General features: G+C 39.0%; 1 protein-coding gene across 1 annotated transcript in view; it reads right to left on the bottom strand.

Annotated features, from left to right (window-relative positions):
* Positions 1–13794, bottom strand: part of Grip1 (glutamate receptor interacting protein 1) — a 574087-nt gene that overhangs the window by 65306 nt on the left and 494987 nt on the right. Inside the window, exons 12-13 of the mRNA XM_048360113.1 lie at positions 7110–7296; positions 6371–6516 (exon numbers count right to left, since the gene is read on the bottom strand). Coding sequence (XP_048216070.1) covers positions 6371–6516; positions 7110–7296 — 333 coding nt within the window. The remainder of the gene's footprint in view (positions 1–6370; positions 6517–7109; positions 7297–13794) is intronic.

The raw sequence follows: 13794 nt of genomic DNA, 5'->3' as shown, positions 1-13794 counted from the left end.
TCCACAACCATAATTTCCCATTTATATACCTTGTACTATCCAACAGTTCTTTCCTCTTTACTCGTTAGAAGGAAGCAGAGATGACAGTTTGTTATGATGGCTGTTGACTGGGCATGGGGAAGGAGAGTCCTTAATGTGTAATGTTAGCAGTGATATGTATCACAAAAGGGGTATATGCAGAAATGATATTAAAAATGTTTTACAACCCAAACAGTATTGGCAATGACCATTTATACTAGTCACTTACTACAGAGCCGAAACCCAGAGAGTCCCAGTTGTAGCATGAGTGATCTTTTGGTTTCTGGATTCTGGGGTGCTCAAAGAGGTAGATATCAGGGGTCCTTGTAGGTGGGCACAAATGTTGGCCATCCAGTATAGAAGTACATAAGCTAGTACTGTAGCAACAGAGAGAAACCAGTGTGCACTGGTTGATTCTCAGTGCTCGATACAACTATGCTGATTTCACCAGATTTTGACTGATAGCTGAGAATGGAAGCAACTGCTACAGATTCTTACATGTCCTCAACATCCATTTTATAGTCTAGGGAACTTTAATGAATGGTTAATGAAAATATCCTCTGAAGAAAAGGCACTTACTTATACTAACTTGCTAAAGACTGCAATCCCTTCTCCCCACTTATGAAAAAAGGTATCAAGAGTAATGGGGACATCAAGAGTAAAGGAAACATTAGCACAAAGGAAAGATTATAGGATAGTTCAACTAAACTACTCTTACCCTTTCATTAGCTTGGACTCAAGGCTAGCTTCCCATCTAGAACACAAAGAACAAACCACAACAGCTGGCATGTGGATAGAATTATTAGGCTCTCAGGCATCTAGTCCAATTTGATCATCATGTTTCAAACAGTGTGAGTCTCTATAGCAGAGGGGAAAGTTAGGATGGACTCATGGGGAAATAGAGTTCCCTTTCCTTGTTCTGCCTTAAATTGTTCTTCTTGGCCTTTGGTTCTTTCCCTTGAGAAATGTAGACAGTAAACTTTTTACGAGACCCAAATCTGATATTTCAATTAGGAACGTTTACCACAGAACATTAAACTAGGAAAAACAGTAAAAATTTGATTTCCCTCAGCCCTCCAGGTTTCTAGAAAGCCACCTGTAAAGAAGAGTCCTCAAATTGCTCTTCTGTGTTTTCGTGTTGCTGTTGGGTTTTCCTTTTAGGCCTCTTACCTCAGAGCTTGGTTCACACTCTTTTAAACTCTGTAAGCAGGTCAGTGTGACAGATGGAGGCAATAGCTCAACTGCTGTCCTCAACGAACACTAATGTGCCAGGAATTGAATTCATGTACATGTATTTGTTTAGTTAATAATTGTAAATTTATATTGTTCTCGTTTTCCAAGAGGACTCAAGAGAGACCAAATTATCTATTTTCCCCAGTAAGAAAAGACCAGCATAAAAAGAGAACTATGAAAGGAGGGAGAGAGGTATGTATTGTACTTTTGCATTTGTACATCTGTGTGTGTACACACCACTTGCCTCTGATGCTATCTTTATACAAGCGAGGCCTTGGAATCACAGGGGCCAAGAAACATGGATCTAGAATAGTTACTAAGCAACCGTTGGCTTTTTATACATTTTTAGGGCAGGGAAAGTCGATCAAGATTAACATTGTCAATGACATTAGAGGAGATGTTATTATTTCCTGAAAAAGTCATGGATCACTTTTGATTACAGGAGATTTGAAGCATTTATAATAATAAATAAATATCAATGCACGAATGCCTTTGATCAACAGTGGCTTCATTTTAATCCTTAAATGCCAGTATGATTTATTTTATGTTTGGTACTTTTTCGCTATATAATTATTTGCCTGTTAAAGCAAAGGCATATTTAATCTGGGATTTTTGTAAAGAAATACTGTTAAAAAGGAAAGGGTTTCAGTATTCGGGAAAACAACCCATTTAGAATAGTAAATATAATTCTGGGAACAAATGGTGTTGATTTTGTTAGACTCCCATGTGATTATTTTGTACTTCTCTGGTTTTGTTTTTATCTTTGTTAATAATATAATTAAAAACACATTTGGGTAAAAAGGTTTCCTTCTTTCCAGTTGGTCTGCTTTTCAGCCTCAAGCATTCATCGTTGGCACAGTAAGATAACCATCATATGATCATTCATCAGTTTGGACACCTTGTGAGGAGTGTACATGTTTATCTCCCCCCCACCCCAACTCAGAGGAAAGCACTGGGGGGGGGGGGGTGGCTCCAGTAATCATTGTAAACATCATTTAATAGGATATTCACTGAGAGTTCTTTCCAGAACAAAGCTGTATTTCCTCCACAAAACAACTTCAGAATTGTATTAAGAACTTCAAGTATCATGGATATCTATCCATGGCAAGCTGGTATTTAAAGGATAGACTTGATTGTCCATCTCTGTGGCTGCTGCCTACAGTCCTTGCTACTCAGGAGGCTGGGCACTGAAGCTCACTGTTAGAAGTCAGCCCCAGGTAGAAAAGTCCAAGAAACTTTTATTTTCAATTAACTGTCAAAAAGCTTGATGGAAAGCTATGGCTCAAATGGTAGAGCACCAGCCTTGAACAAATAAGCTAAGGGACAGTGCTCAGGCCCCGAGTTCAAGTATCAGTACTGACACAAAAATTAAAAATGAAAAGGCTGAGTTTTAGTGGCTTCCACCTGTAATCCTAGCTACTCAGGTCGCTGAGATCTGAGGATCATGGTTCAAAGCCAGCCTAGCCAAGAAAGGCTATGATGCTCTTATCTCCAAATAACCACCAGAAAACCAGAAGTGTTGCTACAGCTCAAAGTGGTAGAGCACTAGCTTTGAGCTAAAGTGCTCAAGGACAGCACCCAGGCCCTGAGTTCAAGCCTCATGACCACAGAAAAAAAAGGATAGAGGAAAAAAAGAGAGATAGATTTGAACAAGGCAAACTGTAAAGGCTGTGTTATGATTTGAAGTTTATAAAATTATATTTATGGTAAAGGTTTTTGGTCGAAGAATGAAAACAATTTTAACTTTTATAAGTTATAAGAAGTTTCAACTTTAAAAGATTTTCTATTAAAGGTTTTCTAGTAAAGATCAATGTTTAGGCAAGGTATGTTTTCAGTCAGGCTTTATAAAACCACCTTTATGTTACTTAAAATATTTATTAAATGCAGACAATTTACCTCTGGGGTGCAGAGGTAATATTTTGGCTTACAATGTATCAGAGGAATAATTTTGGAAATAAATTAGTACACAAATTAGGACAGGGAAGTCTTGATATGGTTCACATTCACAGATTTCTTGTCTCTGTCCCACATTCTTTATTGGCTGAAAGGATTTTCTTGATTTAAACAGTTTCTAAAATATTCCAGATCAAGACTGACTAACAAGTGTTTCATTGAGGATCCTAAGGTTGTGCTTGTATTCAGCAGGAGAATAATTGTAGTAATCAGTGATGTCTGAGCTAGGTAGGAGGGGGAGATGGGTGGGAACATAGTTTCTTGCTCTATCGTAGATCATGTCTATTCATTTGAAATGGATGCTTCCTGGAGCCAAGAAGAACAGGAGGATCTTAACTTCCTTTCCCTATCCCCTATCAAATAAGTTGGGCACTGAATATATGTTTAATTGATACTGTTTTTTATGTTTAGTAAATAAATAAATGTTTAACAGATACTACAGTTCCTACTTTTTTAGGAACATAAACCTAAGATATTAAAGTATTAAATCAACACACACACACACACACACACACACACACACACACACACACACACACACAGAGCTTCCTACATCTCTGATGTCCCCTAGTTGAGTGATTTTTTTTTGCCTACTTTAGCACTTTCACTGCCTCAATCCTTTCTTGAGTATCCTGGAAATTCAAAACCTTATGACAGTATGACCTCTGTCTCCTACCCAATATCTCTCTCCACTGCTTTTTCACCGAGCCCATTGTAATTCCAGAGGATGCCTAGTTCATTAAGCCACTATCTTTTCACTCAGTCCATCAAGCTGTTCCTTTATTGATTCTCATCCTATTCCAACTTTGATTTTTTCAATGGTAGGCAGGTAGTAGAGGAGTTAGGAATGTGGTCTTGGAAGCCAGCTTGCTTTGGTCAAAATGCCACATTCACCATTACCTCCATGTACTGCAGTCTTCTGAAGACATAATAATAAGAACCTCTGCCATAGTGTCAAATGGAACAAATGAATGAATGAAACACAGTACTCAGAAATGTGACTGGCACAGTGTCCATATTTTCATGCTAAGTGTTTTGATAGTATCACAGTTATTCATCTGCTCTCCTAGCTATAATTCGAACCTCCCGGACTTAAGTTCTTCAATTGCTGAACCTTCTCTATAGAAGTTTCAATGTCTGGCTGAATCCAGCCATTTATTTTTCTGCTCTTATGCCTTTGCAGCTGAGAGTTCCCAAAACAAACACACAAACCTCCTTTCCCGTGCTGGGAGACACAGCTATAGAGCCTCCAGATTCTGCCTGGTCCCTCACTAACCTTGGAAACTTCTTTCCAACCTTCTGGTTATTTTTTTATTCCTCTCATTTCCACATTTTTTGCTGTCTCCATATTTAATTCACGACAGGTTTTATATACATAAAATCAAATCATTGATTCTTCAGTGAGATGGCTATATTCCATAGGACCGTGAACTTAACTCAGGCAACCAGAGAAGTAGAATTAAGGGCCACATGACTGTAGGTACCAGAGTTGTTAGTCACAGGGACCAATTAAACAATTTGTAAAACCAGTTCTGGGAATTTGCCAACCTTTGTTTTTTGTTTCTATATTCTGCCTCATCATAGAGAGGCTCGTCCATATCCCCATTTGTTATTCTTAACCACATCCTCTTTTTCAGCTCCCCAGACTACTGCTGAACCTGAGAGATTTTACACAAACTTGAACATAACACCCATATAGCTACAATGAACTTATATTCTACTATCCCATTTTTCAGATTCCTGGAAAATGGTGTTCTGCCTTCTACCCTATGTGTGTTGTTGTTGTTTATGTGTGTTCTCATGACCTGCATCTTCACATTCTTTTGGGGGTCTGATTCCATCAAGTATTTCCTTTCTCCTTCATTTGTTCAGGTCCTAACCATGCTCAAATATCTCTACATTTAAGAAAAAACAAACAAACTATTCTGATGCATTTCCCTCTCTACTTGCTGTCCTATTTCCTTTTTCTATGACTAAATTACATCACACTGGTTGCCAGATGTTCCCTGCGGCAAATATCTTGGCGGAGACCACTGAATAGAGGTTGAGGAAATATATACCAACAGAGCCGTGCACAGGTAACTAGATATGAAGTTATGAACCTAGTGTCTCAAGGAAAGATCCCATATTGGCTTCCAGTCAGTTTAGTGAACATGTGCCTCTTCCCTCTGATAGTTAATCAAGTTTCTATTAGTATTTTTTCCATCCACTGGCTCTCTTACCCTTACCTTTCTTTCAACTTTACCTTTCTTATGAGTTGCATATAAATTTCCATCTGATCTGGCTGCATTTGGAGTTAATTCAATCTTTGTCCTCCTCCCCCTCCCAGCCCTTTTAAACAATCATCTTGACCCTATGGAAATTGACTTGAATAAAGTTTTCCTTGTAATTTTAAATGAATGTCAGGTACAATTTGCTTTTAATGCTAAAGACTACATATTTCCCTACTGGGATTGTATTCATACCCCTAATGAATATTTATTGCTCCTTATATAACTTTCATCTGTAAGAGTCAGGAAAGTTCTGTGTGTGTGAAAGATATATATACATATATGCATATATATACACACACACACATATATATATGCATATATATATATATAGAGAGAGAGAGAGAGAGAGGCAGACAGACAGACAGACAGGCAGGCAAGCAGACAGTGTCTTGGGGTTTGAACTCAGGGCCTAGGCATTGTTTGTAAGTTCTTTTGCTTAAGGTTAACACTCTTAGCACTTGAACCATAGCTCTATTTCTGATGACTCTGCTGCCTGGTCTGGCTTTGAAACATGATCCTTAGATTTCAGCCTCCTGAGTAGCAAGGATTACAGGCATGAACCATTGGTGCCTGGCCAAAAGGCTCTTCTTCTGAGGACTAAACTGGTTTCTCTAGTATACAGGATGATGTTAGGAAGAATAAGAGTGACATGACTTTTAAAAATCACCACCATTGTGGCAATTATTTATTCAATTTGTTACATTTATTTTCAATTGTTCCTGTGGTGACAGTTTAATGAATAATACAGGCTCAATTCAAAATGACACCTCAAACCTCTTAAATAAAAACATGCTCTGTATATAAATAAGGCGTTCTCCATCTGCCACCTAACCAACATAATTCTCATGCAGCCTGTTTCCAACTCAGTCACTGACTCGAGATTCAAATTGTACCTGCAACATCAAACTCGATCTCCAATGTGACCTTGCTTGTGATGGAAGAGTCTCGGAGGAGTTGATTGGCTTCCTCAAAAGTGCTGTCTTCAGTTGGAATTCCATTAATGGCCATCACCCGGTCTCCAATCTGGAGCACCCCACATCTAATTTAGAGCCACACATGAGAGGTTAGAGATTGCGTAAATATTTATCAACCCGAGCTTGGCAAGTCCACCTTGTTTGATACTTGCAAAATAGCATAACCCTTTGGTCTAGTATATTCAATGCTGTGAGCATTGTTTTAGGTCAGTTGTAATGTCTTGTACCCTTGCATTTCCATGATTATAATTGTGAGTCAGGGAATCTAGGAGTATCCCGGAGAAGTAATTAATAATTTATAACCATAGTGTTGGTATAATCTGCTCTGAGCCAACATAGTAGCGATGAATGTACTTTCCTGCATAACAGAGAAAGTATTGAAATTTGAACTTCAGACTTTTTTTTTTGCATGGATTGTTCTCCTTTTTAATTAATATAGCCTCTAGTCTCCCAATGGACAAATTCAGCTAGATAAAGGCATCCATGCTCATAACTCTTGAACCTGATCAAGAACATAAAATTTTATTGTCAGAACAGAGAGTTCATTACATCTTGCATTTCCTGCTTTGAGCACTGTTCCATAATTTATTAGCCACTCAGATAGCCAGTGCCAGAAATGTAGAGCAAGAAAAGATGCTGAGGAAAAAAAGGGTCTCACCTCTCCGCTGGGCTGTCAGCTTCAATATAGGAAATCAGAGGTGGGGAAGAGAGCGTCTCTGTGGCAAACACACTGCCTTGCAGTTGGATTCCAAATCCCGTGACGGGATCTGCTGTCAGCACAACCTCGGTGGTTTCTGTGTGAACCACCTGTCCAGCCAACCCCACTGTGCTTGAGGCCAAAGACACTACAGGAAGAAACACAAACAAGAGCAACTTTAGTTTCAGACATGTACCAGCAACACTGGCATTTCTCAAACAGATCATTCCTAAACCAAACACAAAACAAAAACCAAACCCTCATGGGCAACAGTGGAAATGTAAATACTAGCTTTCTAGCAAAAATGTTTGGCTAAAGTTACAAGATACACGAATCTCCCAATAGGTGTCACATTTCAGTCATGACACTTAGTGTCACTCTCTTTTGGTCTTCTCAGAAATTGTTATGATGGTTAGAGGCAGAAAACAGCCTTGGGATGGAGGTAAAGGGGTTCTAGTCTTGGCTCTGCACCAGCTGGGAGGACCTTAGGGGTAAGTCATTTCATCCCTTTGTGTGTCTATGTCCTATCTAGGAAAAGGGGGGTGGTGTAGGCTGGCTGTTACAAGGGGTTTTCTACCTCAGCTATCTGTGCTTGCACTTTACTGAGTTTTACAAACCACCCCATCCATAACTGGCCCCCAAGTACAGTGTGGTGGTGCTAGCTCTCAATCTGACTCAGGGACCAAGTTGGCAGTGGAATCATTTGATATGACACATTTCCTCTACTTTTAAATTTGGTCTCCTCAGCCCTATTCTTCTTCCAAGATCTCCCTCCACCTGCTTGTTTCCTGCTCCACTCATCTTTCTAATACTCTGCAAAGCCTCCAGCCAGACATCTCTGTCATACTGTTGTCTCCACTCCTAAGATGCCTCTCAGCCCTGTGCACTGGAGCCAGCTCTCTGTCTGTGGGGTCCTGTGCTTAAATGTCATTTTCTCCAAAGAAGGGTCTTCTAGTCCACTTTTAATTGCAGCAGGTAGCTCAAAGCCACTTCAATCACAAGGCATTTGCTGTGTTGCTTCGGAGACAAGGAAGAAGGACAGAATATTCCCTGCTTCTCACAGTGCTTTTCTCTCTAAACTCCTTCTACTCAAAACTCTGTATTCTCTACTATTTCTACTTGGTCTCACCTTCAACTCTAGTTTTCTAATTTTCTCAAAAGCTGGCTTTGTGGCTCTTCAGCAATCTCAACATTAGCTTCTAGTAACTCCATCTTATTTCAACTCTATCTGCAAAGCCATCTACCACACCCCCTCTCTTCCTTCAACACAGAGAGATCTCCAGATATTACTTCTGAATACTGTCACTGATCACAGCCTCCTCATTAGCCACAGTTCCTATTTCCTACAATGTAACTTTCTCCTCTATGAGTTCTAGTCTTATCTCCTTCTCCCTTGTCTCCTGGTTATATTTCTTTCCTTATAAGGCCAAATGTGACTTCATTTCCTCCATCGGCACTGTCAGCTGTCTTCTCTCCCCTCCCCCCCATTTCCTTCCTTGCATTTCAAAACCAATTGTTCCCTTACTAGCCCCTGTCCACTCACCCTTTCTGTGATTTTGTACCACAAAAACTTCTCTCTTGTTGCTTTTCTAACTTTCCTAATCAGCCCCCAGCTTTCTGCCCCCGTATGCGTACTTTTATGCTAATTCTGAAACTGCCTAAAATGTGGCTTCTTCCATCCCTTTTCACTGAAACCATTGTCAGTGGTGACTTCCTGACTGTCCAGAACTCAATGCCTCATCCACTCTAAATACTGGGCCACAACTGGCCTCAGGACCAGCACTTCTTTTCTGAAATTGCTTTTAAGATTTTCATGACACTTTCTTCTTTATTGCTGTTGTCAGTTCATTTTCCTCCTTCTACACAAGGAATAGAATCTCATACTTGATTCTGTCCTAGGTTCTCTTATGCTTTCCTCTGGGCATTTCCAATAAACTTCTAAACTTTATCCTTTGCATCCATCTTACGTCGCTGTTTCAAGCTCCCTCCCCTCTCCGCTCCCCTTCTTTCTCCTTTCTTCCTATCTCCTTTCCTCTCTCTCCTATTGAGCCATTTGAGACATGCCTCCAGCTTTTTTGGTTTAGTTTTTCAGTTTTAGAGTTTCATGCTATTGTTTGAGCTGGTCTTAAACAGTGATCTTCCCATCTCTACCTCTGTAGATAGCCGAATCCAATATCTCAATGACTTCTCAAAGTCAATATTTTCAAGCCTTAAAGCATCCAAGTAGCCTTGACCAATAACTCCCTATTGTCCCAAATTCGCATCAGTTGTGAAATTGTTTACTTTCAGTACTTTAATTCAATCTTTTTTTTATTAGTTTTTTATTTTATTAGTTTTTTATTTTTTTATTAGTTTTTATTTCAACTATTTCCAAACACCCATTTCTGAGCCCTCTCATGCCCAAAGTTTTCTAATTATTGCTGCCAAATGAACTTTTCCTTGACAATGAGGCCCCACATTCTCTGTTCCCTATTGATTGGAGTTTTCTCCTCACTAATACAAGTTACTGTATGGACTTCCTAATGTTCATGCTAATCAGCTTCCAACTTACTGCCGTTAAAGACTTTCTCATAGGCAAAGGTCACCTTCCAGTTAGAATATCTCCATGGCTCCCTTCCTGTAAAACAAACCTTTTAATTCTAGTCATGCACATAGGATTCTCTGTAACTTCATCCTGTCCTGCCAACCAGTATGGCAGTTCTTTCTGTGTCACATGCTCCAGGCTTACTTGCACACCTTTGTCTTCACCTGTGCTGTGCCCCTGTGCCCTTTAGTCTCTCACCTGGGTTTCCAATGTTCCTTTCCCTCTTTATAAAAGTGGAATTGAGTACTTATTTGTCTATATTTCCATATTTCTAATGCATGGACTGACATCAGTGTTTATCAAGTTCGTATTTGTCTGCTTATGGGTTCACTTGACTCGACTTCTTGAAGGACTGAGACTCCAGATCATTCTAAGATTATTTTTGACATCTTAATGCCTAGAACGATCAGTAAGTTCTGAATGAATAAGGGACTGTTTTGTGCTGTCATCATCTACATTTTTTCATATAGATATTGTCATAAAGATCTAGAAGTCATTCTTTAGGACTCAAACTTTTCAATCATAGTAGATCATTGAAGACAGGATAAGGGAAGGTGAATTAAGAAAAAAAATCCTGTTTTTCCTTAATAAGCACCATCATCATTCTGCCTTGGTTGGGTTATGGATAAAGTGGCCTGTGTTATATGTGGGAGGGTGGTGAGGGAAGAGGTACCTCTAATCCTAAATTTTGTACAGGTAGTGATTTGCCTATGATTTCAGGGCCTGACACAGGGAATAGGTTGTATTACTTTGGATACATAAGTTAATGAGCTGACGTTTCCTATCAAATATAAAAAAAAACAAAGAACAAAGAGCCCAAAAGGATTAATAAATTAATCAACTAATAAGTTAACTGTTAATTTTGTAGTTCTGTGAACTCAAGGACTCATGCTTCCTAAGAAAACACTGTACCGCTTGATCCATGCCCACAGTCCCTTTGTTTTATTTTTTGATAGGGTCTTGTGCTTTTGCTAAGCCACCCTTAGAGTATGATCCTCCTAGCTTCATCTCCCAAGTAGTTGGGGTTATAGGCATGCACTACCCATCATACTGGCCCCTGAAATTTTATCAATATTTGACCCAACTAGTTGATTCTTTTGTCTCACTAATGTTTTACATTAGAGTTGACCTGCTACAGATCCAATGTGATGAATCACATGGTCTGGCTCAGGAGGACAAGACAGGTGGCCAATAACTCCCTCTCCACATGGGATTTGAAGGTGGGTAGGAGGCAGCTTCAGAGCTTTTGAGGGTATCTTGTAGAGTTAGTTATGAAATCTTACCATGAGCAGCTTTTATCTTCTGCTGTTTTCGTAAGGATCGATGGGAATGGACATGAGAGTTATTAGATTTTTTCATTTTCTTGCTTTTGGTTCTTTTCAATGTCACCCTTTCTAGTAGTAAGTGATGGTGGCTGAAGAAGCAAAGGGCATCCTGGGAAGATATTCTGACTTCTGTTTGCTGCAATCCAAGACTACTGGGATAAGGTAGGATCTGTGTATTGGCTCTGTGCAGGTATGAACTACTTCCACTGCTCAGTCAAGCTGCCACGACAGAAGGGTTACAGGGCTCTGGAAGGAGACTTGGCCTCTGTGGCAGGAAATGGGGCAGAGTAGGCAGTATAGGCAGTAAGATTCCAGATGAGAGGGGGAGAGAATTTCCTTTATGACATAGCTTTACAGCCCTGCCAGCGCTTTGTGACTCTCCTCAAAGCTAAGTGAACTCATCATTATCCCTGAGAAACAAACATGACAACTTCCGGGCTCAGTCCTTGTATCGTGCTGTTACAGAGTTTCTGTATTTCCCTCTTTGTTTAGTGACACAGAGATTTCAATATTTATGGAGGAATATTTCATTCTTTTCAGGCCATGTCTTTACTTAGTACTGGAAACACGTGAGATTTTCTTGTTTCCTATTTTTGCAAGTTCTGATTCTAACTCATCACCAATACAGCATAGAGACTTTTTATTATATTTGTGACTTTTGCCATGATTCATCATCCATACAAATGACCCAGTTGCTATAGAAACGTAACTATTAGGAAGTGGGCAGCAAATGGTGGCACAGGATAAAGATGTAAATAAGGAGGGGGAAATAAACCAGGGTATAGTGAAATTGGCAGTAAAATTTTTATTCCCGTTACTTGAAAGACCTTTACGTCTACTGCAACCATATCAAAGCTTACATAATAAGAAAAAAAAGGAAATTTATTTTAATCTGAAAATCTGTCATTTTTGAGACTGTTTTTAAAGGGGGCATAAAACTTCTGATCATTCTGGGCTTTATTGTTTGATTTAAATATAAAATACCTTATCTTTTTAGACATATTAATAAAGATCTTGTTCTGTATATTATCAGTGGTGCTTTAGTGGCTCATGTAGAAATTTCTTGAACTACAAATATCTTAGAAAATAATGCACTGATTTGAGAGAGAACTTATGAGTTTGCTACGGCATCCGTGATTGTGGCCTCAGCTTTATTCCTACTACCAAAGTCAAGATATGTAAATATCAACCTGCAACATCCAAACATATTATCATCCATTTGTATTCACTAATGGCTTTAATCAACATAGCAAGTATTACCTAACACAAACAACTGGTTAGCCTTTGAAGCAGAAGTACAAACATTAATAAGTTCATCTTAATTGCTCTTTCCTGCTGAGGGCTCCTAGCCTATTTCTGCCACTGATGATTGGTATGCATGAAGTCATTATACGTAAGAAAGTTTCACATGCAAATATTTACCTCAAGCCCTGAAATTATTGTATGGAAGACTCAAGGCCTACCTGCATCATGCAAAAGTATAACCATTATAGAAAAAAGCCTCAATGTGAAAGCGATATCAATAGATCTTCACAGGTGACATTTCAGAGTCAGGCTAAGACAAATTATACAGGTCAGCTAATGATTAAATCATGTCAATTATCAGCAGGCATTGTATATTCACACATCACCTAATCTCATGTGATCTCCATATGATCTCCCAATGAAGTAAGCACTACAATTATCCCTACTTGTACCAGAGGCAAAGAGAGCTTAAGAAAGTTGCTGAAGGTACTGCAGGTAGAAATTCTGGGATGAGACATTTCTAGATTCACAACCAATTTACTACATTGCCTGCAAATGGTTTCTTTCAAGAGTAAACAATATACTCTAATCTCAGCCATGAAACAAATGAGACTCTTGATGCTCCTTTTTACTCTTTTTGACTAAACTCAATCTTCTTTTTTCCCAATTTCAAATTGTTATTTTTATACACTACAGATAACAAATCTTATATTTGATAGGACATGAAAGTCAAAACTCATGTGAACAACACAAGTGCAAATCAAGATGGCCCATCTTTGGCTATGGTTTTCTTTATAAGGAAAACTTCTGATGCTTATTCCACGAAGAGACTGTTTCCCAGTGGGGTGACATGTGCTGTCCCACAGTGTTTGAGGCACTGTTAGCACTTGTGAAGGACCTTTCAGGAATGATGAATTTCTGGCTAATAAGCTGCAGAGCCAAAAATTCCAACCACTCCTCCTCACAAGGACATTCTCTTGTCAATACTAGTTTGGGAGTGTCCTGGTTTGGTTTTATTTAGATAATTTATGAATTCTCCTTACTTTTATTCACATGGTAAATACAGGAAGAAATCCATCTCAAGGTTAACACAGAAGAAATATATATAAAGCTGGGTGCTGGTGGCTCATGTCTGTAATCGTAGTTAATTAGGGGTTGAGTTCTATAGGATTGCAATTCAAAGGTAGCCCAGGCAGAAAATCTCCAAGATAACTAGCAAAAAGAGGGTTATAGGCATGGTTGAAGTGGTAAAGTGTTAGCCAAACGACAAGCTGAATAAGGATGAAATCTGTATGAGAGATACTTCTCAAGAGGTTGGATTCATGCAGGAAGTAATGGAAACTTGGAGAATGAAACATACGTTGAAAAAAATATTCAAATGTATTACTGCCTTTGGAAGAAGGTCAGGTCAAGAAATTTGGTATGAACTTTACAATAACATTGAACAAGTGTATGAGATTCCTACATTTATCACAAGAGTGATAAACTCTTG

Source organism: Perognathus longimembris, chromosome 1 (genome assembly GCF_023159225.1).
Source record: "Perognathus longimembris pacificus isolate PPM17 chromosome 1, ASM2315922v1, whole genome shotgun sequence".
NCBI lineage: Eukaryota > Metazoa > Chordata > Mammalia > Rodentia > Heteromyidae > Perognathus > Perognathus longimembris.
This window is presented reverse-complemented; position numbering and strand designations above follow the sequence as displayed.